At 42.3% G+C, this 26,207-nt stretch overlaps 1 protein-coding gene across 4 annotated transcripts in view; it reads left to right on the top strand.

Annotated features, from left to right (window-relative positions):
* The window catches only part of LOC120065174 (serine/threonine-protein kinase MARK1-like), a 76,901-nt gene extending 62,174 nt beyond the window's left edge, over positions 1-14,727 (top strand). For 3 of the 4 annotated variants that reach the window (XM_039015975.1, XM_039015958.1, XM_039015984.1), the window contains 10 exons: positions 2,000-2,119; positions 2,522-2,621; positions 2,877-2,989; positions 3,471-3,624; positions 8,346-8,518; positions 8,911-9,002; positions 9,363-9,524; positions 9,870-10,127; positions 12,252-12,296; positions 12,988-14,727. In XM_039015975.1, the coding sequence (XP_038871903.1) occupies positions 2,000-2,119; positions 2,522-2,621; positions 2,877-2,989; positions 3,471-3,624; positions 8,346-8,518; positions 8,911-9,002; positions 9,363-9,524; positions 9,870-10,127; positions 12,252-12,296; positions 12,988-13,333 (1,563 nt within the window). In that variant the 3' untranslated portion in view covers positions 13,334-14,727. The remainder of the gene's footprint in view (positions 1-1,999; positions 2,120-2,521; positions 2,622-2,876; positions 2,990-3,470; positions 3,625-8,345; positions 8,519-8,910; positions 9,003-9,362; positions 9,525-9,869; positions 10,128-12,251; positions 12,297-12,987) is intronic. The other variant, XM_039015967.1, reaches the window with a different exon arrangement.
* Positions 14,728-26,207: the final 11,480 nt, after the last annotated feature.

The raw sequence follows: 26,207 nt of genomic DNA, 5'->3' as shown, positions 1-26,207 counted from the left end.
AAAACATAGTGTATGAGCTGTTAGTAGTCCATGTGCCTCACCCTAATCATTTGGTCCCTTTCCCCCTCATAATTTAGCCTACTGTTCTGACTTGGTGGTGAACATGTAGCCTATAGCCAGTTTTTGAGAAATGTAATAATCGAATATTGTAAGAGCTTCATTGTCTGCTTATATGCCCCCTTTATTTATCCTATGGTTCTGACTTGGTGTGCAGGGAGAATATTGTAAGAACAGCCCATGTTCTGAATTCTGTCACTGTACATTTCAAAAGTGCTGAACAAATTGATATATTGACTACACTACCTGTCAAAAGTTTTAGAACACTGACTTATTCAGGGGTTTTTCTTTATTTTACTTTTTTCTACATTGTAGAATAATAGTGAAGACAAACTATGAAATTACACATATGGAATCATGTAGTAACCAAAAAAGTGTTGGCCGAGAAGGCCAGCATCCCAGAGTTGCCTCTTCGCTGTTGACGTTGAGACTGGTGTTTTGCAGGTACTATTTAATGAAGCTGACAGTAGATGACTTGTGATGTGTCTGTTTCTCAAACTAGACACTCTAATGTACTTGTCCTCTTGCTCAGTTGTGCACCGGGGCCTCCCACTCTTTCTATTCTGGTTAGAGCCAGTTTGCACTGTTCTGTGAATGGAGTAGAACACAGCGTTGTACGATATCTTCAGTTTCTTGGCAATTTCTGGCATGGAATAGCCTTCATTTCTTAGAACAAGAATAGACTGACGAGTTTCAGAAGAAAGGTCTTTGTTTCTGGCCATTTTGAGCCTGTAATGGAACCCACAAATGCTGATGCTCCTGATACTCAACTAGTCTAAAGGCCTGTTTTATTGCTTCTTTAATCAGAACAAGTTTTCAGCTGTGCTAACATAATTGCAAAAGGGTTTTCTAATGATCAATTAGCCTTTTAAAATGATAAGCTTGGATTAGCTAACACGACGTGCCATTTGAACATAGGAGTGATGGTTGCTGATAATGGGCCTCTGTACGCCTATGTAGATATACCATAAAAAATCTGCCGTTTCCAGCTACAATAGTCATTTAAAACATTAACAATGTCTACACTGTATTTCTGATTCTGTATTTCTCAAACATTTTGGATTGGTCCATTAAACAAGGACATTTCTAAGTGACTCCAAACTTTTGAACAGTAGTGTATATCTATCTCATTTGGCTGTATGTATTTTTAGATATAGACCTATTGTAAATGTGTATTTTTCTTGCGGTCTTGAAGGTTTGAATCCTAAGCAACCTGCCTACACATAGTTTGATGTACAATACCAACATAGCTACTGTAGTAGGTCAAAGCTGTGTGCTTGAAAACCTTGGTAGAGCATGGGTGGAATAGGCATTCTGGTGCTCATGTGAATTTCCTTGTTCGGCGTCAGACCAATGCCTATTCGCACTTAACTTTGATAGGCCTACATGCTTGAAGAACTTGTGTGTGGTGGGGCATGGGATGGATGGATGTATGGAACAGATGTAAAGAGAAAGCGAGAGGGATGGTAGCCTGGAGGTCGTGCTTTATGCTGATCAGCAGATCCCTGCCCTTTGATTCTCCCAATGGGAGGCGTGTGCATGTGTGTGGAGCCACTTATTTCCGATGTGGGACACATCAGTCTTCTTCAGTTGCTACCACAGTTGAATACTGCGGTGTCAGTTGTTCCACAGTTCTCATTGCTAAATAGTTTTTGGTTACACTTGAAGTTACATCGGCCTTATACCGTACTGCAAAACAAAACACTGTTTTCGGTAACACTATTTGACATGCTCCAATTACATATTTGACATTTTACTGACAAATAGTGCTGAGGGGTAACGTCTCTTCCTTTGGACAAAAAGTCTCATCCCCTGTTATTGTTGTTAATTGTCCTGTGTAGGAGCTGAGAGCGAATGCTAAGAGGGAGGTATCGTATTCCTTCGTACATGTCTAGAGATTGACCCCTAACCCCAAACCTCTACTCTCGATCTCCCTCCATAGGAGCTGAGAGAGCGAGTGCTGAGAGGGAAGTATCGTATTCCTTTCTACATGTCTACAGACTGTGAAAACCTGCTGAAGAAACTGTTGGTGCTCAACCCTGGCAAACGGAGCAGTCTGGAGGTAAGCGGGGACACACACACTGACACATGCACGGATGTACGGTCACACACACATGCACGGACACACATGCACGGAAAAACACTTATAGACTCAAACACATACCACATGTGCGTGCTCATACAGACATGTAGATAAAGAAATCTCTTGTTCACGTCTACAGCTTGCCTTCATGAAACTAAAGAAGACACGTTAAACCAATGGCTTCTAGCCGTTGAAACACTTTGATGTGTTTTTCAGAGGTTTTTTTTCCCTTTTTTTTCTACATCTTACTAAATCCAACTTGAGCGTATAGATGTGCGAAGTCTCATGGTTTTCACTATGCTGAATCTGTTTCGTCCTCTCTGTCTATCTTTCTGTGTCTGTTTGTCTATTGGTCCATCTAACCGTCTGTCTCCCCCTCAGCAAATTATGAGAGACCGCTGGATGAACGTGGGCCATGAGGAGGAGGAACTGAAGCCCCATCAGGAACCAGAACCCGACTGGAACGACACCAAACGGATAGGTCAGTCACATACGCCCAATGTTGTAATCGTCTGATTGGACACTCTCCCTTCCTGACTTATGGACTGTTTTGTAACAAGCTGTATTTTGTGAAAAAGATCAATTCCATGCCACAAAATTATAAAATACAATAACTTTATTATTCTCAAGGGAACTTCAGGTGTGACATTCAAATTAGACGACAAATTATATTAGTACCCTTTTCATGTCATTAATTCATTCATATAGTGTGTTATGTTCCCTCCTCTCCCTACAGAACTGATGATAACCATGGGCTTCCCCAAAGAGGACATCACAGATGCGTTAACGGGACAGAAGTACGACGAGACCATGGCCACTTACCTCCTTTTGGGCAGGAAACCAGCCGAGGTGAGACATGCGCTATAGCCATACTAATGACAGACTTCACAAACAATATGTATCCTATGGATACACACATTTAAGGACTTATTCCTTTATTCGAAAACCACAAAACGGCAGCCCCCACTTGGTTTGCTATGAAGCTGAGATAAGGGGTATCCACTTTAAAATTCTTATTGGGAGCTATGGATTAAGGACTGACAGTCTGAGGTCAAAATGACTATACTTTAGAAACTTCAACAAAATTCTGATCTGCCAAGACTGCCATCATTTCCTCTTCCCAATTTACGCCTTCCCTTGAAGCATGGGAAGAGCCAATAGTGGCGGTCTTGGTAGGTTTGAATTTTCTTGTTGATTTCTATAAGCAGGAATTCGCCCCACGGCTGTCATATTGCAGTCTACCTTTAAGTTGACATGACCACCACGTTATAATGTGTGCAATGACTCTCTTTTTTCTTTTTTTTAACCCCCCCCCCCTTTCATTGGACAGTTTGAGGGGAGCGAGTCGCTGTCCAATAGCAACCTGTGTCAAAGGTCACGACCCAGCAGCGAGGCCAACAACAGTTCCAGCCAATCGCCAGCCCACTCCAAGGTCACACGCAGCATATCGGCCAACCAGAAGCAGCGGCGCTTCAGCGACCATGGTAAGGACAACATTGTCGACCATCTTGAATCTCAAACAAGATTGTAGTTTTATCACCATTATTACAGAAAATATTATTATTATATATTGGAAAATCGTAGCTTAAAGAGTTCTGGATTTTGGCATTTTTATGCCTCTGTGTCCAGTATAAAGGAAGTTGGAGGTAGTTTTGCGAGCCGATGCTAACTAGCGTAAGCGCAATGACTGGAAGTTTACAGCAGGGCCCTGTCCAACCATGTTCCTGGAGCGCTACCGTACTGTAGGTTTTCACTCCAACTCTAATGTAGCTGAAGGCTGTACAGTGCCTTCAGAAAGTATTCACACCCCTGGACTTTTTCCATATTTTGTTGTGTTACTGCCTGAATTTAAAATTGTACATTTACATTTAAGTCATTTAGCAGACGCTCTTATCCAGAGCGACTTACAAATTGGTGCATTCACCTTATGATATCCAGTGGAACAACCACTTTACAATAGTGCATCTAAATCTTTTAAGGGGAGGGGGGGGGGGGGGTTAGAAGGATTACTTTATCCTATCCTAGGTATTCCTTAATAACGCCTCACAAACCCGGATCCGGGATCCCCCCCATCAAAAAAGCTGACTAGCATAGCCTAGCCTAAAGCCACAGGGATATCATATAATAAAATGTTCATGAAATCACAAGTCCAAGACACCAAATGAAAGATACACATCTTGTGAATCCAGCCATCATTTCTGATTTTTAAAATGTTTTACCCGGAAGACACAATATGTAAATCTATTTGCTAACCACGTTAGCAAAAGACACCACTTTTCTTACTCCACCATTTTTTTTACTGCATCAGTAGCTATCACAAATTCGACCAAATAAAGATATAAATAGCCACTAACCAAGAAACAACTTCATCAGATGACCGTCTGATAACATATTTATTGTATAGCATATGTTTTGTTAGAAAAATGTGCATATTTCAGGTATAAATCATAGTTTACCATTGCAGCCACCATCACAACTCTCACCAAAGCGACTAGAATAACTACAGAGACCATCGTGTATTACCTAATTACTCATCATAAAACATTTCTTAAAAATACACAGCATACAGCAAATGAAAGACACAGATCTTCTGAATCCAGCCAATATTTCAGATTTTCTAAGTGTTTTACAGCGAAAACACAATATAGCATTATATTAGCTTACCACAATAGCAAACATCACAACAGCATTGATTCAAGCCAAAAATAGCGATAACGTATAAACCACCAAAATATATTAATTTTTTCACTAACCTTCTCAGATTTCTTCAGATGACAGTCCTATAACATCATATTACACAATGCATATAGAGTTTGTTCGAAAATGTGCATATTTAGCGGCACAAATCGTGGTTATACAATGTGATTAGTGGCCAAACTTCAAGCAATCTGTCCGGCGCCATCTTGGAGAGGCACCTATTCTAATCGAAAACTATTCATAAACTTGACTAAAAAATACAAGTTGGACAGCAAATGAAAGACAAATTAGTTCTTAATGCAATCGCTGTGTTACATTTTTAAAATTAACGTTACTTCAGCGTGCGCTAAAGCGAGACCGCACCGAAATTCATGGCGGAATTATTATTTGACATTTGTCAACATAAATACGAATTAACAACATAAAGATTGCTTACTATTTGCCGAGCTTCCATCAGAATCTTGGGCAAGGTGTCCTTTCTCCAGAACAATCGTCTTTTGGTTGAAAGATGTCCTCTTCTCATGTGGAAATAGCAGCTAACGATAGCCACCCACTGGAGAGGTGTCCAACTCGTGAAAGCGCATCACAAAGAAATCCAGGAAAATCGCAATAAACTGATATAAACTGCTATAAGTTGGTTTAAATTAACTACCTTATGATGTCTTTAACAACTATAACGAATAAAAACATGACCGGAGATATAGAACTGCTAAAACGAAAGCTTTGCAGGAGGCCACTGTGATGTCCCTGCTGCGCCAGGCGCCCCGTTGAAAAGAACGGTACTTCCGTTCCACGGTCTTATATAGGGCCCCAGATTGCGCAATCCACTCCATTCAAATTCTCCCCGCTTACTGACATCTAGAGGAAGGCGTATGCAGTGCATGTAGCCCGATTGCTTACATGGGGACTTATAAACTGACCTCAGAACAGGGACCTCGATTTCTGAAATCTCACTCCCTGACAGGAAATGTGCTGCAGAATGAGTTCTGTTTCACTCAGAGAAATAATTCAAACGGTTTTAGAAACTAGAGAGTGTTTTCTATCCAATAGTAATAATAATATGCATATTGTACGAGCAAGAATTGAGTACGAGGCAGTTTAATTTGGGAACGAATTTTTACAAAGTCGAAATGGCGCCCCCCTAGTGTCAAGAAGTTAAAGAGGTGAAATGTGTTAAATTGAAATTGTGTCACTAGCATTGAAGTTATTAATTAGACTTTGGATGGCGTATCAATACACCCAGTCACTACAAAGATACAGGCGTCCTTCCTAACTCCGTTGCCGGAGAGGAAGGAAACCGCTCAGGGATTTCACCATGAGGACAATGGTAACTTTTTTTAAACAGTTACAAAGCTTAATGTTTATGATTGGTGAAAACTGAGGATGGATCAACAACATTGTAGTTACACCACAAGAATAGCCTAAATTAGAGTGAAAAGAAGGAAGCCTTAACAGAATAAAAATATTCCAAAACATGAATCCTGTTTTCAGTAAGGCAATAAAATAAAACTGCAAGAAATGTGTCAATGAAATGAACTTTATGTCCTGAATGCAAATTGTTATGTTTGGGGCAAACGCATCAATGAGTACCCTTCTTCATATTTTCAAGCATGATGGTGGCTACATCATGTTATGGGTATGCTTGTCATCGGCAAGGACTAGGGAGTTTTTTAGGATAAAAAGAAACGGAATAGAGCTAAGCACAGGCAAAATCCAAGAGGAAACCTTCTTGTCTGCTTTCCAACATGGGAGACAAATTCCCCTTTCAGCAGGACAATAACCTTAAACACAAGGCCAAATATACACAGGAGTTGCTTACCAAGACTGACATTGAACGGTCCTGAGTGGCCAGTTTTGACTTAATTCCGCTTGAAAATCTATGGCAAGACTTGAAAATGGCTGTCTAGCAATGATCAACAACCAACTTGACAGAGCTTGAAGAATATTAAAAAGAATAATGGGCAAATATTGTACAATCCAGGTGTGCAAAGCTATTAGAATCTTACCCAGAAAGACTCACAGCTGTAATCACTGCCAAAGGTGATTCTAAGATGTATTGACTAAGAGGTGTGAATACTTATGTAAATCAGATATTACTGTATTTCATTTTCAATATATTTGCAAACATTTCTAAAAACATGTGTTCACTTTGTCATTATGGGGTACTGCGTATAGATGGGTGAGGGGAGGAATCAATTTAATCCATTAAAAATGTCGACTAACACAAGATGTGGAATAGGTCAAGGGGTATGAAAACTTTCTGAATGGAATGTAATTGGCTGGTTGATAAGCTGAATCAGGTTAGTTACAACTGGGGTTGGATTAAAAACCTACAGGAGGGTAGCTCTCCAGGAACAGGGTTGCAAAGCCCTTGTCTACAGTATAAGTACCACAGTATAAGTCATAATAACCATAAAACCTAGCGGTCAAACAAGGAAATGGTTCCATTCATTTTTCTCATAGAGGATTTTAGGAAAACTTTAAAAAAGGGCTGTGTTTTTGTGTATGCTTACCCTGGCGTAGTGTTTTGATAACAGTGTAGATCTCTCTCGGACAAGGTGGCTTTTATCAATATATATTTACCCCCCCCCCAAACATACAATTCTAATTAGCTGCTAATGTGGTTATCATAAAGAACTACAAATGCCATGATGATCTGAACGAGACTACCAGATCGAGGAAAAGGTATGATACTATGGATTAACTATCTGTTAGCTAAATTAAGTAATGAATAAATTTGCCACATTTCTTTAAATGTACAATTCTGTGAAATGTCTTGTGCAAGTTGAAATTGACACTACCTTTTAGCAAAGGTGTCAGCTAGAGATGACGTGCAGGGGCATGCAGGAATTTGTAGTACTTTTGAATCTGAGAGTAAAAAGAATATATTGACAAGTCACCTTGTACGAGAGAGATTTACATAGTTATCAAAACGTTACGCCAAGGTAAGCCTATACGAAACACAGCCCTTATTTTATGTGTTTCTAAAATTCCCTATGGTAAAAATAAACGGTGGGAAAACGATTGGAACCATTTCCCTGTTTGACCGCCAGGTTTTATGGGTATTATGACACCTCCACTGTGGGGCTCTATAGTTAACAACTGCGCTGATGGTAGTTGGCAACTTCCTTCAAACTGAACGAGTTCAACGGACTCTGGGGAAGTAGAGAGTGCTTCATTGCCAAAATCCTGAAATATCCCTTTAAGTTGAACTGATTAGCCTAAGGAAGTTCCCTTTACGTTTGAACTGTGTGCAAGCAGAACTTTCTTTACATGTTGCCTACTATAGTACATCTAATGAAAATATTTAATTTTAGGTGAATGCCGTTCAATAAAAAATACAAATGTAGTTTCAACTGTTCAACTATCATTATTATATAAATGTTCTTTATTGACTGAAGTTAAATGGTATTTGCCCTAACTCTGCGGAAACCACAACGGGACTCCCGTGTTAAATAAAGAATAATAAAGTCCGTACTAATCATGTCATTGCTCTGTGGCTCCTCAGTGGCGCCCTCTATCCCCCCGTCTATGTCCTACACCAAGCGGGCGCAGGCCAACAGCGTGGAGAGCGACAAGGGCGATGCCGCCCACAAGCTTGGCACGGCCGGTTCCAAGGCCGACGTGCCCACCTCGCCGCTGGTGGCACAGGAGAGGAAGAAGTCGTCCACCGCCTCAGGGGTGAGGGGTCAAACATATACAGGATATGTTTTATAATATTCAGGGGGCTAAGGTTTCAGCAGTTTCTGCCTCCAAGTAATCAGGGGATGACGGGCACAGAAAGTCGTTTTCTATCCCAAAATGTACTGGGAAGTTGGTCATTCCCAAAGTAATTTAGAACCCATCAGACTAACCTGTCGTAACCAGTCACTAGACGCTTCGCTTCTATTATGGTTATTATTTTGTGGGACTGTCAGAACAGAAATAGTCTGCATTGTGAAATAAGTTATTGAAGGCTGTGTGTGTGTGTGTGTGTGTGTGTGTGTGTGTGTGTGTGTGTGTGTGTGTGTGTGTGTGTGTGTGTGTGTGTGTGTGTGTGTGTGTGTGTGTGTGTGTGTGTGTGTGAACCACAGAACAGTAACGCTATGACCAGGAGGAACACTTATGTGTGTGAGCGGTCGAGCACAGATCACTACACGGCCATTCCCAATGGCAAGGACAGCAGGTGAGGAGGGCGATGGGTATCCAATGCTGCTGCCACGGCAACTTTGATTGCTGTTGATCATTTGATTGCTGCTGATAATGTTTACCTGCCTATGTAACTACAAAGTAAATGCATAGGCCTTGGAGTGTGACTAGAACTGACTCTCTCCCTGATCTTGTCCCCTCTCTCCCGCTTTCCTTTCCTTGTATTCTTCCTCCTGTGACCCTTCTCTTGTCCTCTCTCTCTACCCCTTTATCTTTCACCTTATTTCTCTTCCCCCACCCTCCCCATTCACTCGATCTTCCCTTCTCGATCTCTCACCATCCTTTTCACACTCTCGCTTTCTGTCTCTCTCTCTCTCCCTCTCTCTCCGTCTCTCAGTCTGACTGAGATGTCAGGCTCGGCCAGTGGCTCCTCACCATCGCCAGGGGCAACCTCAGCTGTCCCTTCCACCCGCCCGCGTCACGTCAAGTCCATGTCGGCGTCGGGCCACCCTATCAAGTCCCCACTGCCTCCCATAGACGACAACGCGGAGTACAAGGGGTGAGCTAGGGGGCTAGAGAGAGCGAGAGGAGCTGAAGTCCCAAGTAGGAAAGAGCCCAAGTTATATGAATTGCTAAACACTAGCCTAAACCTTTTTTCCAGATCTAAATGAAGTGCCTAAGGGTAGGAGTTAAGCGAGGGTATCAGACAATGGAGGGTTGAGGAACGACTTGTTATAATGTCCATGTTTTTTCATTGCCCTATGATACTATTTCCTAAAATTGAGAGATGTAACTTTATTTGTATAATGTTCTATTACTACCAATGTCTTTATGTTAGGTGATATTTCTTATCGGTATTTCTTGCCTCTCACTAAGCTAATTCCTACTTCCTCTACCTCCGTAGCCCCCCCACGGCCTCGCCGTCGGCGCACAGCATCAGCAGCAGCACGGCCGCCACGCCGCCCGACCGCACGCGCTTCCCCCGCGGCTCCTCCAGCCGCTCCACCTTCCACGGTGCCCAACTTCGCGACCGCCGCTCGGCCACCTACAACGGTCCACCCGCCTCGCCCACGCTCTCCCATGACACGGGGGCTCTGTCCCAGGCGCGCAGGGGCACCTCCACGGGCATCATCAGCAAAATCACCTCCAAGTTTGTCCGCAGGTCAGTGGAAATGGACGGAAATGCACCATACCGATGTGTTTGCCAGACCTGGGATAAATAGACAGATAGCCTACCTTCAAGTATTTTAGGTGCGCTTGATTTATTCTCAACTGCGTGCAAGGGTGAGCAGAGTTGGCACGTTTGGGCCCATTCTATAGGTTCCATTGTACCGGGTGCATCTCCATTATTTAAAAGTATCTGACAATGTATTTGACCCAGGTCTGATATTTACAATATTACACTGCAGGACTAGGGTTAAATCCATTTCAATTCAGCAAGTAAACTGCAATTACAATTTAGTTCCTGAATTGACTTTATTGAAATGGAATTGACCCCAACCTTGCTATACATCATGTTTCCCTTCCTTAGGGCCATATTTACCCAGCCGTTGCATCTGATATTGAAAATAACAGCTGCACATTTTGTACTAGTCAGTGTATCTAGTTATTTAGTAGGGTACCGTGTAAGGTACAAGGCTGCTTTGAGTGAGTGTGGAGAGAGATAATAGAGAAAGTGTGATTGGGTTCCTCTTTCTCTCTCTCAATCCTGCATTAGCCGGGGACACCACTGCGAAGGGTGAAGTTGACCTTTGACACTGATCTTGGGTCAGTTTAGCATTTCCCCCACTAATGGTTAAGGTTAGGATTCAGGAAGGGAAAGCTGATCATAGATCTGTACCTAGGGTAAACTTCACCCCGGAGCGCTAAGCCCACAGATGTCGTGTCCAGTCCCTATTCCCCTAGGTGAGCCTGCGGTGACCAGGCTCTGGTCTGAGAGAGACGTGGGCTGCCTACAGATACACTTGCAGGACCACACGCAAAGGCACAGACACGCATACAGAAATGCATGCAGTCTCTCTCTCTTATGCACACACACACACACACACACACACACACACACACACACACACACACACACAGAGTGCGGCGTCTGCAGTATCTGTGACCGTGCTGCAGTCAGTCAAGGGCACTGGGTAAAACGAGCCTGATTTTTATCACCAGCCAGGGGCTCCACCCTTAGGGCATGACAAACTAACCTGTCACTGAATGGTTCTATACACTCATCATATGCTACTGTAGCAATCAATGCATGTGTATTTTTTTTATGAAGACATTTTTTTAAATTTAAGATTAAATGTTTTGTTTTTGTTCTTATAGTTTATTGTCAATCAGATTTTCCATGTGTAGTAGGTATGAACCAACCAGTATGAACTAGTTGGTTCTTAGTGCCTTCAATCAGCCCATGGTGAATTTAGGGGTCTTGCTGTAAGCATATGTACCACTATGTGTATTTAAGCACATCATTTCTTAATGCAAAATTGGGATCGACTTTGCTGACATAGTGGATCCATCACCATTAGATTTGTACATTTCTGCCACATTATGAGAAAGTCATTGAACAACATTTCCCACAACACCCTTTTATGTCTCCCTATTTCCATCCATAGCTACACTCAAGGAAAATAACCAATTTCTTTTTAAATTGCTTCTTTCATTGTTTTTTTTTTAGAACTATGTCTTTCAGGGCTGGCCGGAGGTAGGAGCGCACAGAATGGTTACCATGTCTACACCCGCCACACCCTCTCTTCCTCGCAATCCAAGCCCTCTTCAATGACATGCAACCATTCACGCCGTGGTGCCAGCCCCCCCTTCCTTAACTCCTCCCCCTAAACCCTACACCGCCCCGCATTATCCACCCCCCCCCCACCGATCTGACCCTGCACCACTAACAGACCGAGATTGAGACCCCCCGAGATGCCTTGCCTGTGATGCCTTGGAGTTTGCAGACACCTGCACTCACTTTCCGACTTCTTGTTTCGTCCTTTGGTTTGAGTGTGTTGTGTGTTCTGTAGACGTCTTCTTTCATCCATCTCGCTCTCCGTTCACATGATTTCCACGTTGTATCATCCTCCGTTTTAGCTAGCTTGCCGATATACGTCATGTTGTGTTTTTTTGTCAGTCTCACCAGTTGCCTCCCCGAGAACGAGTTGAGTCGCGTGACCGTGTATGTTTATAGGTTTGACCCATCCCACCTTCTTCCTTTTCACCTACCCATCGTCTGTGTGTACACTGACAACCCCTTCTACTGCTCTGTTGAACTCTGAACTCTGATTGCTTCCCAAAGGGCCACGGTTGAAGGAGAGGCCAGTGGCAGTACAGACCCCCCAAGGTGAGGCATCGGCACAGTCGCCCGCAGAAAAAGTGACAACAACCTCGAAATGAAAGCATGGCATGTCAATGAGTGTCACTACTAGTCCCGGGATCAAAAGACAATGTCACCGGTTCATTCTTGTTCCATGTTGTGGAGTATAGTTGGCACTGTGATGGCGGAAGGTGGACTAATTATAGGTGTGGCTATACATCTCCTGTCTTAAATTACTAGTTCATTATCGTACCGGGACTTGTTGTGCTGTTCTTTGTTGTGTTACGTGTGTAGGTTGTCCCCATGCCCTCAGTCACACAGCGGTGGTGTTTGTGCTTTTTGTGCCTAAGTGGCGTGACCCTGAATACCATGCTCTTGCTAGACCTTGGTGGGCCATATGTGTGTTTAAGCTGTCTAGAAGTGTCTGTTCTGAGTGTGTGTTACACGGTGCGTAATCTTTTGAATAATATATATTTGACTGTCATTCAGTTGTCAGTTTTACAATGGGGTCTCAAACACATGGGTTACACAAGTTCTGTGTTACCTTTTGCTCTTTGACACACACTCTATATACTCCGAGGCGCATGACTCTTTTTAAAAGAAAATGTAAAAAGAAAATAATAATTGGGTCAGCACCTCACCAACTTTTTTGGTTTTGCATCTACCTACTTATCTCCTATTCAATTAACACTATTGTCTGTGTTCTGTTCCTCTCCAGGAGCGCATCAGGGGAACCCAAGGAGGACGGTTCCCGGGACTCCAAACCCCGTTCACTGCGCTTCACCTGGAGCATGAAGACCACCTCGTCCATGGAGCCCGGCGACATGATGCGCGAGATCCGGAAGGTCCTGGACGCCAACAACTGCGACTACGAGCAGCGCGAGCGCTTCATGCTCTTCTGCGTGCACGGCGACGCCCGCCAGGACAGCCTGGTCCAATGGGAGATGGAGGTGTGCAAGCTGCCACGCCTCTCACTCAACGGTGTGCGCTTCAAGCGGATCTCGGGCACGTCCATCGCCTTCAAGAATATCGCGTCCAAAGTGGCTAACGAGCTCAAGCTGTGAAAAGTGACTTTTGGGAAGACTAAAGAGAATTAACATACGACATTGTAAATGGAGGGGGCAGAGGACATAATCCTGGTGTTCCTTGAGTTTGCGGGCGCCCCAAGTGAGTCAGCCGCAATATTGAGTTTACTGCTATTTGAGGCTACTGCCGTATTGCTTGGTGAAACGACACATAGAGAAAATATACTTCCATTTTCCCTCCCCAAGGCAAACCCCCTGTATTCCAAAATTGTTGTTAATAACGAGAGGTGAGAACTGACCATTGCAATAATATGAAAACATTTGTATCAATGGCCCGCAAAATTTCAGTTCCATTGCTAAACTACCATTAAAGGGGGTTGGAAGAACAGACTGCAAAGCTACTTTTTCCACATGTACAGTATAAAATAAAATAGAGAATGTTTTGAGTTGTATTGTTCATAGAGTTGTATAAAACAGGACTCTTCAGCATAATGTCTGCAGGTATTGTATAGTCTTGAGTTTCTGTACAGAAAGTGTGTTTAAATGTGTCATACTGTATTTTTTTTCCTTTTCATTTGGAGTTCTCTTTCCTTCTATTGTTGACATTTGTAGATTGTTTGCCTCCACTGAAGTTTAATGTTTAGGGGAAGAAAGAAAAAACATTTTTTATTCTCACAAGGAAAAGAAAAAACTAGCTTCTTTTTTACTTTTCACAGACAATAAGTTCCTTTCCCAATACAGGAGAGATCAAATGATGTGATCTGTGTTGAAAAGCAAAACTCTACACATCCCAAAGCCCTAATCAAATCATTCCTCCTATAATGCACTATTTTGGCCATTCTCACAATCCTCCTTCATGTAGCGTAGCTGAATGATGACGTTAGCACTGCAGTTTAAAATGTTCTGTTTATTGCATAGAATTTACATAAGGGATCTTATGTCATGTCCTTTTATTACCTTTGAGAACCCAAATATACAGCGTAGACTGACAGGACCACGCATTTTTCAGTTGCACTCAATTTTAAGCCCGCTCTCGTAAAGTCCGCTTTATGCAGTCTTGAACACGGTATCGCAAATGTCACTGGCATTGCGCTCGATTAAATAATCAAATGCTCTTCTAACAAATATTGGGACAAAGCTACTCATTCAAAACACTATTCATGGACTTTTAGTAGCATAAATGCACCGGCACCATTTTAGGTCAGGAAGTGACATGTTCTGACATCTCATGTTCTGCTTGAAACTGCCCAACAGTTGAAAGGTTCACGCAAAGTGATGCCCAAGCAGTTTGACCTCACTCGTGACTATGTCCCTCTTTCCCTTAATCCCTTCAAAACTGCAGTTAATTGGTAGTTACTGTGCGACACCTGTCTTGACTTGTTTTGTGCTCAGTTTTATTTTCTTGCAAAATATATTGTATTTATTCCACCACATTATGCCTTTTTAATGTGCTGCTTGGTATTTCTGAGGCATTCACCTGTACGAGAAGAAAAATAGGATATAACTAGTTTCGCATATGTTTTTATTTTAGGTTTTTCCCCTTTGTAATTAGTGATTGCGATGAGTATGTACAATAACCACTAGTGCTGGTACGTTTCTACTCGTTATTTTGTATGAAAAGTAATGAGGGTCAACTGTGCAATGGTATTCCATGTTGTATTACTGTAAAGATGAGAGATGGGCTTAGACCGCACCCTTTAACACAACAAAGAGAGTGGAAACAGAATCCAGACATTTTATTTCCTCATTTCAAAAGGCACAATAGAAGAAAAAAAGCAAAGGCGAGTGGTCAAAAAAATAAATAAATGAAAACAAGGTTAAGCTGTGAGCCCTTCTGGAAGCTGAGCGAGAAATCTCCACCGCTGACTTTCTGTGGCATTATGGGAGCAGAGAGGGTTGGAGGGGGGTACTGCACGTTGACGTATAGTGCACATGGAAGAAAAATGCATATTCCTAATTGTTAACGGTACAACTTCCAGAGAGGATGTCTATTGTGTTGCCTTAGCAGATCAAGTGTAGAGGAGAAGCAGAAAGTGTTAAAGAAATATAAATGATTATGCCTCGCCCCTTTCATCTCCATTAACCCCTCCCCCCACATAAACCCCTCTTACCGCAACGTACATGCGAGGAAAGCTCGAGTCATCCAGATTCAGTCTCGTGCACAATATTAAAGCTTACTTGAAAGGAGTCTCAAGCAAATGTCTGGTGTCATTTGTTCAATTTTTTTTTTTTTTTTTTTACCAGTATTTACTATTTAAGTTTGTCTGAAAAACCATGGCTTCACAGCCAATCAGTTTAGCATAAACTTTGAGTAACATGGACAAATGATACATCATGGAAAGAGCTTTGTAATTTGTACAGAAACATGTATTGCTCTGTAGATGGTGGGTTATCCTAACGTGTATGGCCGTGCCAAACTTCATACTGAAAGCAAACAGTTGAAATTATGCAAAAATATTTTCTTAAGTCAAACAGTTTTTATATACAGCACATAAGCATGAACTTTTGAAAAGTATTTAACTTTTGTATGCAATATTTATGCTATAAGTCTTTGTACCTACAGTTGAAGTCTGAAGTTTACATAAACCTTAGCCAAATACATTTAAACTCAGTTTTTCACAATTCCTGACATTTAATCTTAGTAAAAATGCTCAGTTAGTATCACCACTTTATTTTAAGAATGTGAAATGTCAGAATAGAGAGAATTATTTATTTCATCACATTCCCAGTGAGTCAGAAGTTTACATACACTCAATTAGTATTTGGTAGCATTGCCTTTAAATTGTTTAACTTGGGTCAAACATTTCAGGTAGCCTTCCACAAACTTCCCACAATAAGATGCGTGAATTTTTGGCCCATTCCTCTTGACAGAGCTGGTGTAACTGAGTCAGGTTTGTAGGCCTCCTTTCTCGCACACGCTTTTTCAGTTCTGCCCACAAATATTCTATGGGATTGAGGTCAGGGCTTTGTGATGGCCACTCCAATAGCTTGACGTTGTTGTCCTTAAGCCATTTTGCCACAACTTTGGAAGTATGCTTGGGGTCATTGTCCATTTGGAAGACCCAAGTTTTAACTTCCTGACTGATGTCTTGAGATGTTGCTTCAATATATCCACATAATTTTCTTTCCTCATGATGCCATCTATTTTGTGAAGTGCACCAGTCCCTCCTGCAGCAAAGCACCCCACATAACAATGGTCATTATAGCCAAACAGTTCTATTTTTGTTTCATCAGACCAGTGGACATTTCTCCAAAGTACGATCTTTGTTCCCATGTGCAGTTGCAAACCATAGTCTGGCTTTTTTTATGGTGGTTTTGGAGCAGTGGCTTCTTCCTTGCTGAGTGGCCTTTCAGGTTATGTCGATATAGGACTTGTTTTACTGTGGATATAGATACTTTTGTACCCATTTCCTCCAGCATCTTCACAAGGTCCTTGGCTGTTGTTCTGGGATTGATTTGCACTTTTTGCACCCCAATACGTTCATCTCCAGGAGACAGAACGCATCTCCTCCCTGAGCGGTATGACAGCTACGTGGTCCCATGGTGTTTATACTTGCGTACTATTGTTTGTACAGACGAACGTGGTACCTTCAGGCGTTTGGAAATTGCTCCCAAGGTTGAACCAGACTTGGAGGTCTTGGCTGATTTCTTTTGATGTTCCCATGATGTCAAGCAAAGAGGCACTGAGTTGAAGGTAGGCCTTGAAATACATCCACAGGTACATTTCCAATTGATTCAAATGATGTCAATTAGCCTATCAGAAGCTTCTAAAGCCATGACATCATTTTCTGGAATTTTCCAAGCTGTTTAAAGGCACAGTCAACTGAGTATGTAAACTTCTGACCCACTGGAATTGTGATACAGTGAATTATAAGTGAAATAATCTGTCTGTAAACAATTGTTGGAATAATGACTTGTGTCATGCACAATGTAGATGTGGTTGAAAAACGAGTTCTAATGACTCCAACCTAAGTATATGTAAACTTCCGACTTCAACTGTATGTCAGTGTGTTAATTTAATTAGAACATAGTACAATCAACATTAACATAGCTATTAAAACATTGTTGGTTTTAGAAATACTGATGTCCTTCTCGCAAAAGCCCTGCACAGTATTACGATAGCACGCTACCAGTCAAACTACTAAAATGTGAAATTTGTGTTGAATAGGACAGGAGTCCCTTCCCATCTTCCTCAGCTTTACTTCTGTAAAGGCACCAGATCATTGATTTTCTCTTCGCCCTCTAACCTCTTCTCCATGCGGATGAGCAGCTTGACCCCGTCCACCACTAGCTATGTGAACCCCACCTCGTCCAAGCCAATTGTCTGGCCATTACTGATGTTATACACCACTGCAGTCTAAGGAGAAAGAGGTAAGAAACTTCAGTTAATTTGACCATATGAAAGTAAGGTATGGAATGACTTCCTTGTAAATTTGGAGGAAATTATAACAGTATATATTTTTTTGTATCCTAGTAAACAAAAATATTTTTAAAGTAACTAGCTTATATCATATATAGATACTATATACACACATTTTATACATACACACATTATACAATATATGACCAGAAGTATGTGGACTGCTCATTGGAAACATTTATTATGGGCATTAATATGGAGTTGGTCCCCCTTTGCTGCTATAAAAGCCACCACTCTTCTGGGAAGGCTTTCCACTAGATGTTGGAACATTGCTGCGGGGACTTGCTTCCAATCACCCACAAGAGCATTAGTGAGGTCGGGCACTGATGTGGGTGATTAGGCCTGGCTCGCAGTCAGCGTTCCAGTTAATCTGTGCAGGCCAGTAAAGTTCTTCCACACCGATCTCGACAAACCATTTCTGTATGGATCTCGCTTTGAGCATGGGGGCATTGTCATGCTGAAACATGACATGGCTTTCAGAATCGTCTAGAATGTCATTGCATGCTGTAGCATTAAAATTTCCCTTCACTGGAACTAAGGGGCCTAGCCCAAACCATGAAAAACAGCCCCAGACCATTATTCCTGCTCCACCAAACTTTACAGTTGGCACTATGCAATGGGGTAGGTAGCGTTCTCCTGGCATCCGCCAAACCCAGATCCGTCCGTCGGGCTGCCAGATGGTGAAGCGTGATTCATCACTCTAGAGAACGGGTTTCCACTGCTCTAGAGTCCAATGGCGGCGAGCTTTACACCACTCCAGCCGACGCTTGGCATTGTGCATGGTGACCATAGGCTTGTGTGAGACTGCTTGGCCATGGAAGCCCATTTCATGAAGCTCCCGACGAACATTTATTGTGCTGACGTTGCTTCTAGAGGCAGTTTGGAACTCGGTAGTGAGTATCGCAACCGAGGACAGGCGATTTTTACACGCTACACGCTTCAGCACTGCGGCCCCGTTCTGTGAGCTTGTGTGGCCTACCACTTTGTGGCTGAGCAGTTGTTGCTCCTAGATGTTTCCACTTAACAATAACAGCACTAACAGTTGACCGGGGCAGCTCTAGCAAGGCAGAAATTTGACTAACTGACATGTTGGACAGGTGCCATCCTATGACGGTCCCACGTTGAAAGTCACTGAACTCTTTTGTAAGCCCATTCTCCTGACAATGTTTGTCTATGGAGATTGCATGGCTGTGTGCCCAATTTTATACACCTGTCAGCAACGGGTGTGGCTGAAATAGCCGAATCCACTAATTTGAAAGGGGTGTCTACATGCTTTTGTATAAATAGTGTATATTACACCTAAAATTATACTCATCAGAATATCTAGAATGATTCATGACCTATAAGTTTTTCACCAACGCCAATTGTACAAAAACTCTGTCAAATGTGTCAAGGAAGCGCTTATATTCAGAATGTATTTTTTTTTAACTCAAATTAGTTTTAAACGAAAATAATTTCAGCCCGTCCATCTGCATTACCGGTGTTGTCCATGCGGAGGCGCAGTCTCTTGAGGTCTTCCAGACATTTGTGTTTGGGCAGGTGTTGCAGCTTGACACGAACGCTAGCCCTTTTCCCCATTAAATATCTATTAACAGACTTGTTTTTCACCAGCACAAAAGTTTGGATTGGACATCCATAACACTTTCATACTACGCTAGTGCAGTAGAGCTTAGTTCGGACTTGGCTCAGAAGTGTGAAAAGGGTACAAGTTTGGGGGGAGGAATTAGAATTTCAAATGGCAAATGGCTAAGCGAACTGTTACCCAGAGTCTTACTAAATGTGCAATATCGCTTACCGGTACAGCAGTCAGATACATGGTTGAATTAAACACCTTCGTGCTATGCTGGAACAAAAGCCTGAACACTCATGTACAACCTGTGCTTCTTTAGATCCAGAATTGCCTACCACTGCCTTAAAGTGGAACTGACAGCATCTTAACTACGTTGCAGATATGAAACAGACAATCCTAACATCAGTAAAAAATATCAAATATTTAGTTTATGCCACAAAACCAACTTTAAAATATGTTTTAAAAATGGGTTATATTTGCCTCAGCATTCCATGACATACACGAAGGCATTGTTCAATGCATGATCAGTGATGAAAAAAGTATCCAATTGTGATACTTGAGTAAAAGTATAGATACCTTTTTAATAGAACGTTAAGTCACCCAGTAAAAGTCTGAAAGTATTTAGTTCTAAATATACTTAAGTATCAAAAGTAAATGTAATTGCTAAAATATATTTAAGTATCAAAAGTAAAAGTATAAATCATTTCAAATTCCTTATATTAAGCAAAGCAGACGGCACCATTTTCTTGTTTAAAACATTTACGGATAAGCAGGGGCAAACTCCGACACTCATTTACAAATGCTGCATTTGTGTTTAGTGAATTTGCCAGATCAAAAGCAGTAAGGATGACCACGTGTTCTCTTGATAAGTGCATGAATTGGACCATTTTCCAGTCCTGCTTAGCATTCAAAATGTAACGAGTACTTTTGTGTGTCAGGAAAATGTATGGAGTAAAAAAGTACATTCTTTTCTTATTAAGGAATATAGTGAAGTAAAAGTTGTCAAAGTAAAGTACAAATACCCCAAAAAACGACTTAAGTAGTACTTTAAAGTATTTGTACATTAGTACTTTACACCACTGTGCATGATTAATATAATTCACCAATACATTTCTTGGTAAAATATTGCTATCTGGTTGTAAATCACAGCTGGCCTGGTACAATGTTTGCTGCTTCCATTGGGGAAGCACGGTTTCAGTTTCAATGGCTCAATATTTTTGACAAAAATGGGCGATTTGTAACTAAGGCTGGGAATGACAATTACAATCAAACTAGCAAGGGCAATGATCACAAATTAGTCATAACGTGGCTAATAGGCTCACGTATCTATACTGAACAAACACATAAATGCAACTTGCTACAATTTCAACGATTTTACTGAGTTAGTTCATATAAGGAAATGAGTCAATTGAAATAAATTAAGTAGGCCCTAATCAATGGATTTCACATGACTGGGCAGGGTAGCAAATAGGGTGGGTGGAAATAGTCCCACCCACTGGGGAGACGGGCTCAGCCAATCAGAATGAGTTTTCCCCCACACAAGGGCTTTATTACAGACATTACTGAAATATTCCTCAGTTTCATCAACTGTCAGAGTGACTGGTCTCAGACGATCCCGCAGGGGAAGAAGCCGGATGTGGAGGTCCTGGGTTGGCATGGTTGCACGTGGTCTGTGGTTGTGAGGCCGGTTGGACGTACTGCCAAATTCAATTCTCTACCAACAGCTCTGGTGGACGTTCCTGCAGTCAGCAACTTGAGACATCTGTGGCATTGTGTTGTGTGACAAACTGCACATTTTAGTGGCCTTTTATTGTCCCCCAGCACAAGGTGCACCTGTGTAATGATCATGCTGTTTAATCAGCTTCTTGGTATGCCACACCTGTCAGGTGGATGGATTATCTTGGCAAAAGAGAAATGCTTACTAACAGGGATGTAAACAAATTTGTGCACAAAATCTGAGACAAATAAGCTTTTTAAGCTTATGGAACATTTCTGGGATCGTTTATTTCAGCTCATGAAACATGGGACCAACACTTTACATGTTGCGTTTAGGATGTCATGTCTGGCTGACTGACTTTTTCTCCTCCATATCGTTTGTCGGTGGCAATACACTGCTAGGGATGCAGGTATAATTTGGTTAGCTAGCAAGAACTTGAACGACTGTTACTTAGTTAGCATATCTCTTGCGTTCGCAAATTCACTCTGGCGATCTATCTACTCCGATTTCAGAGCACTCTCGTCTGATTCCCAGAGCGCAGAATAGCCGATGAATTTATGAATGCGCAACATCCGCTAAATATGACTGTCAAACACTCCCTAAAACACTTCACCAAGCAGGCCTTCTAATCGACCTGGCCCGGGTCTCCTGGAAGGATATTGACCTCATCCCATCAGTAGAGGATGCCTGGTTGTTCTTTAAAAGTGCTTTCCTCACCATCTTAAATAAGCATGCCCCATTCAAAAAATGTAGAACCAGGAACAGATATAGCCCTTAGTTCTCTCCAGACCTGGCTGCCCTTGACCAGCACAAAAACATCCTGTGGCGTTCTGCATGAGCATCGAACAGCCCCCGTGATATGCAACTTTTCAGGGAAGTTAGGAACAAATATACACAGGCAGTTAGGAAAGCTAAGGCTAGCTTTTTCAAGCAGAAATTTGCATCCTGTAGCACAAAGTCTGGACGGTTCTGACTTAGAATATGTGGACAACTACAAATACCTAGGTGTCTGGTTAGACTGTAAACTCTCCTTCCAGACTCACATTAAACATCTCCAATACAAAATTAAATCTAGAATCGGCTTCCTATTTCGCAACAAAGCATCCTTCACTCATGCTGCCAAACATACCCTTGTAAAACTGACTCTCCTACAGATCCTCGACTTCGGCGATGTCATTTACAAAATAGCCTCCAACACTCTACTCAACAAATTGGATGCAGTCTATCACAGTGCCATCCGTTTTGTCACCAAAGCCCCATATACAGTGGGGCAAAAAAGTATTTAGTCAGCCACCAATTGTGCAAGTTCTCCCACTTAAAAAGATGAGAGAGGCCTGTAATTTTCATCATAGGTACACTTCAACTATGACAGACAAAATGAGAAAAGAAAATCCAGAAAATCACATTGTAGGATTTTTAATGAATTTATTTGCAAATTATGGTGGAAAATAAGTATTTGGTCAATAACAAAAGTTTATCTCAATACTTTGTTATATACCCTTTGTTGGCAATGACAGAGGTCAAACGTTTTCTGTAAGTCTTCACAAGGTTTTCACACACTGTTGCTGGTATTTTGGCCCATTCCTCCATGCAGATCTCCTCTGGAGCAGTGATGTTTTGGGGCTGTTGCTGGGCAACACGGACTTTCAACTCCCTCCAAAGATTTTCTATGGGGTTGAGATCTGGGGACTGGCTAGGCCACTCCAGGACCTTGAAATGCTTCTTACGAAGCCACTCCTTCGTTGCCCGGGCGGTGTGTTTGGGATCATTGTCATGCTGAAAGACCCAGCCACATTTCATCTTCAATGCCCTTGCTGATGGAAGGAGGTTTTCACTCAAAATCTCACGATACATGGCCCCATTCATTCTTTCCTTTACACGGAGCAGTCGTCCTGGTCCCTTTGCAGAAAAACAGCCCCAAAGCATGATGTTTCCACCCCCATGCTTCACAGTAGGTATGGTGTTCTTTGGATGCAACTCAGCATTCTTTCTCCTCCAAACATGACGAGTTGAGTTTTTACCAAAAAGTTATATTTTGGTTTCATCTGACCATATGACATTCTCCCAATCTTCTTCTGGATCATCCAAATGCTCTCTAGCAAACTTCAGACGGGCCTGGACATGTACTGGCTTAAGCAGGGGGACACGTCTGGCACTGCAGGATTTGAGTCCCTGGCGGCGTAGTGTGTTACTGATGGTAGGCTTTGTTACTTTGGTCCCAGCTCTCTGCAGGTCATTCACTAGGTCCCCCCGTGTGGTTCTGGGATTTTTGCTCACCGTTCTTGTGATCATTTTGACCCCACGGGGTGAGATCTTGCGTGGAGCCCCAGATCGAGGGAGATTATCAGTGGTCTTGTATGTCTTCCATTTCCTAATAATTGCTCCCACAGTTGATTTCTTCAAACCAAGCTGCTTACCTATTGCAGATTCAGTCTTCCCAGCCTGGTTCAGGTCTACAATTTTGTTTCTGGTGTCCTTTGACAGCTCTTTGGTCTTGGCCATAGTGGAGTTTGGAGAGTGACTGTTTGAGGTTGTGGACAGGTGTCTTTTATACTGATAACAAGTTCAAACAGGTGCCATTAATACAGGTAACGAGTGGAGGACAGAGGAGCCTCTTAAATAAGAAGTTACAGGTCTGTGAGAGCCAGAAATCTTGCTTGTTTGTAGGTGACCAAATACTTATTTTCCACCATAATTTGCAAATAAATTAATAAAAAGTCCTACAATGTGATTTTCTGGATTTTTTTTTCTCATTTTGTCTGTCATAGTTGAAGTATACCTATGATGAAAATTACAGGCCTCTCTCATCTTTTTAAGTGGGAGAACTTGCACAATTGGTGGCTGACTAAATACTTTTTTGCCCCACTGTACCACCCACCACTGCGACCTGTACGCTCTCATTGGCTGGCCCTCGCTTCATACTCGTCGCCAAACCCACTGGCTCCAGGTCATTTTCAAGTCTCTGCTAGGTAAAGCCCAGCCTTATCTCAGTTCACTGGTCACCATAGCAGCACCCACCCGTAGTACGCGCTCCAGCAGGTATATCTCACTGGCAGTGGCGTGCCGTGGGCCTGGGGCCTGGGCCTTCAGTGAGGTACTACACAGTCCCACCCGAATTAATCCACCTCATTATGATGCCATGGCTCTAGAAACTATACATTTAGACAGAAACGCAGTATAACCAGGCGTTGCGTCACCTTGAAATTGACAAATTGAAATTTTTGGGTAAACAGTGTTTACCCAAAAACATGACACAATCAATGAGTCTTTTCAATATTTCCCTTCACCTTTTCATTGTGCAGCTCCGTTGCCCTGCGCGTTTGTTCTTTGAGCTGTCGATCCACTCCGGTGTCCCCAAAAGTTTTCAAAAGCACCATTGCTTGTTAGTGCCCAGCCGTACTTTGGTGTCTCGTTGCTGCCTTGGTTAGACAACTCAAGTTTGCAACGCCAGTGTGGCTCCAAACACCAAATCGATCACTTGCAAATAATAGGCATTCCCAGCAGTACAGTTTGCAGTGCTTCTCGGAGCCAAGGAGCCTGTGAGCCATTGACAGCGCTCGTAGTTGAAACTTTGAAAGTGGCGAGCGAACGAAGCACTTTCCCGCCTGTGACAGGCTTTGTGGCGTCGGGCGACCTCTCCTTACAATGTCTAACTTTTCTTGAAAAGTTCGTCTTGAGAATGGCGTTATAATTATATCCTCGACCAAATCGATATCTTCTCCTCCTTCCGCCATTGTGGGTTGAAAAAACAGCTTAGTAGTACGCAAATTAATTCGTTTATCAAATTCAGTTTCCTAGATCTCCATAGGACCTGCCTCTCAATATTGGTAATCCAATCAAAAGACGTGCACGCACTACGCCTGCTAGCTGGCTCCTGTGTAACACTGGAGCCAGCCAGAAGGCGTACAATAGCCAACTCTAAAGCTGATTGGTTGACACTAAATTTTCATTTCCATTCACTATAAGCTACAAGCGCCCGCACTGTTGATTCTGAAGGCCTGAGGGCAGATTTTAGACCCCTGGCAACACATGATGGCTGAATATGATTGGATAAAAGATCTAACATAAAGACCAGCCCTCAAAATCTCAACCTGGGGCTGGAAGCAGTGCAACCAAGAGAAAGCTATGAAATGAAGAGTATAACTCTTACTCTGGGGAATAATTTAATACATATTTGTGGGAAAATATATTTAAAAAAAAATTATATTCTGATGATGTTTAGGCCAGCAGAGAAGGCCTTGCAGGCCCTGACGGCCCACCACTGCTCACTGGTCACCCCCAAAGCCAATTCTTCCTTTGGCTGCCTCTCCTTCCAGTTCTCTGCTGCCAATGACTGGAACGAACTGCAAAAATCACTAAAGCTGGAGACTCTTACCTTCCTCACTAGCTTTAAGCACCAGCTGTCAGAGCAGCTCACAGATCACTGCACCTGTACATAGCTCATCTGTAAATAGCCCATCCAATCTACCTCATCCCCATACTGTATTTATTTATCTTGCTCCTTTGCACCCCAGTATCTCTACTTGCACATTCATCTTCTGCACATTCTACCATTCCAGTGTTTAATTGCTATGTTGTAATTACTTTGCCACCATGGCCTATTTATTGCCTTTACCTCTCTTATCCTACCTCATTTGCACATGCTGTATATAGATTTTTCTACTGTATTATTGACTGTATGTTTGTTTATTCCAAGTGTAACTCTGTGTTGTTGTGTGTCGAACTGATTTGCTTTATCTTGGCCAGGTCGCAGTTGCAAATGAGAACTTGTTCTCAACTAGCCTACATGGTTAAATAAAGGTGAAATGAAATAAAAAACACGTAATTCCCAAACATTTAAATAATTTATGAAAATGTGTAAATGACCATGTCTATACGTGCTCGCTTTAAAAATAAAGTGTCATATTCGTCCTCTGATTTTAATACGATTTAATGTTGCTAAAAGGCTGTCAGTTCGACTTTAATGTAATCATGCGTTCAGGATCTGTACCTTCCGAGGGTACCAACCTTAAGGATGTTGACACAGATACATTGGAAGGTCTCTGCGATGGAGGCGTCATCTCGCGTGTTCACCAATCTGAGGTGGTCGTCAATGTTTACCCATACCACCAGGGTCCCGTTTTTTACTAATCCTGCAGAGTGGTAACGGTCACAACAGTATCAAAGTTCAATGGAGTTACAGGGCCAGTCCTTGCATCTAGAGCGC

Source organism: Salvelinus namaycush, chromosome 2 (assembly GCF_016432855.1).
Source record: "Salvelinus namaycush isolate Seneca chromosome 2, SaNama_1.0, whole genome shotgun sequence".
Lineage (NCBI taxonomy): Eukaryota > Metazoa > Chordata > Actinopteri > Salmoniformes > Salmonidae > Salvelinus > Salvelinus namaycush.
The sequence above is the reverse complement of the archived record's forward strand: the minus strand, read 5'-3'. Positions and strand labels throughout refer to the sequence as shown.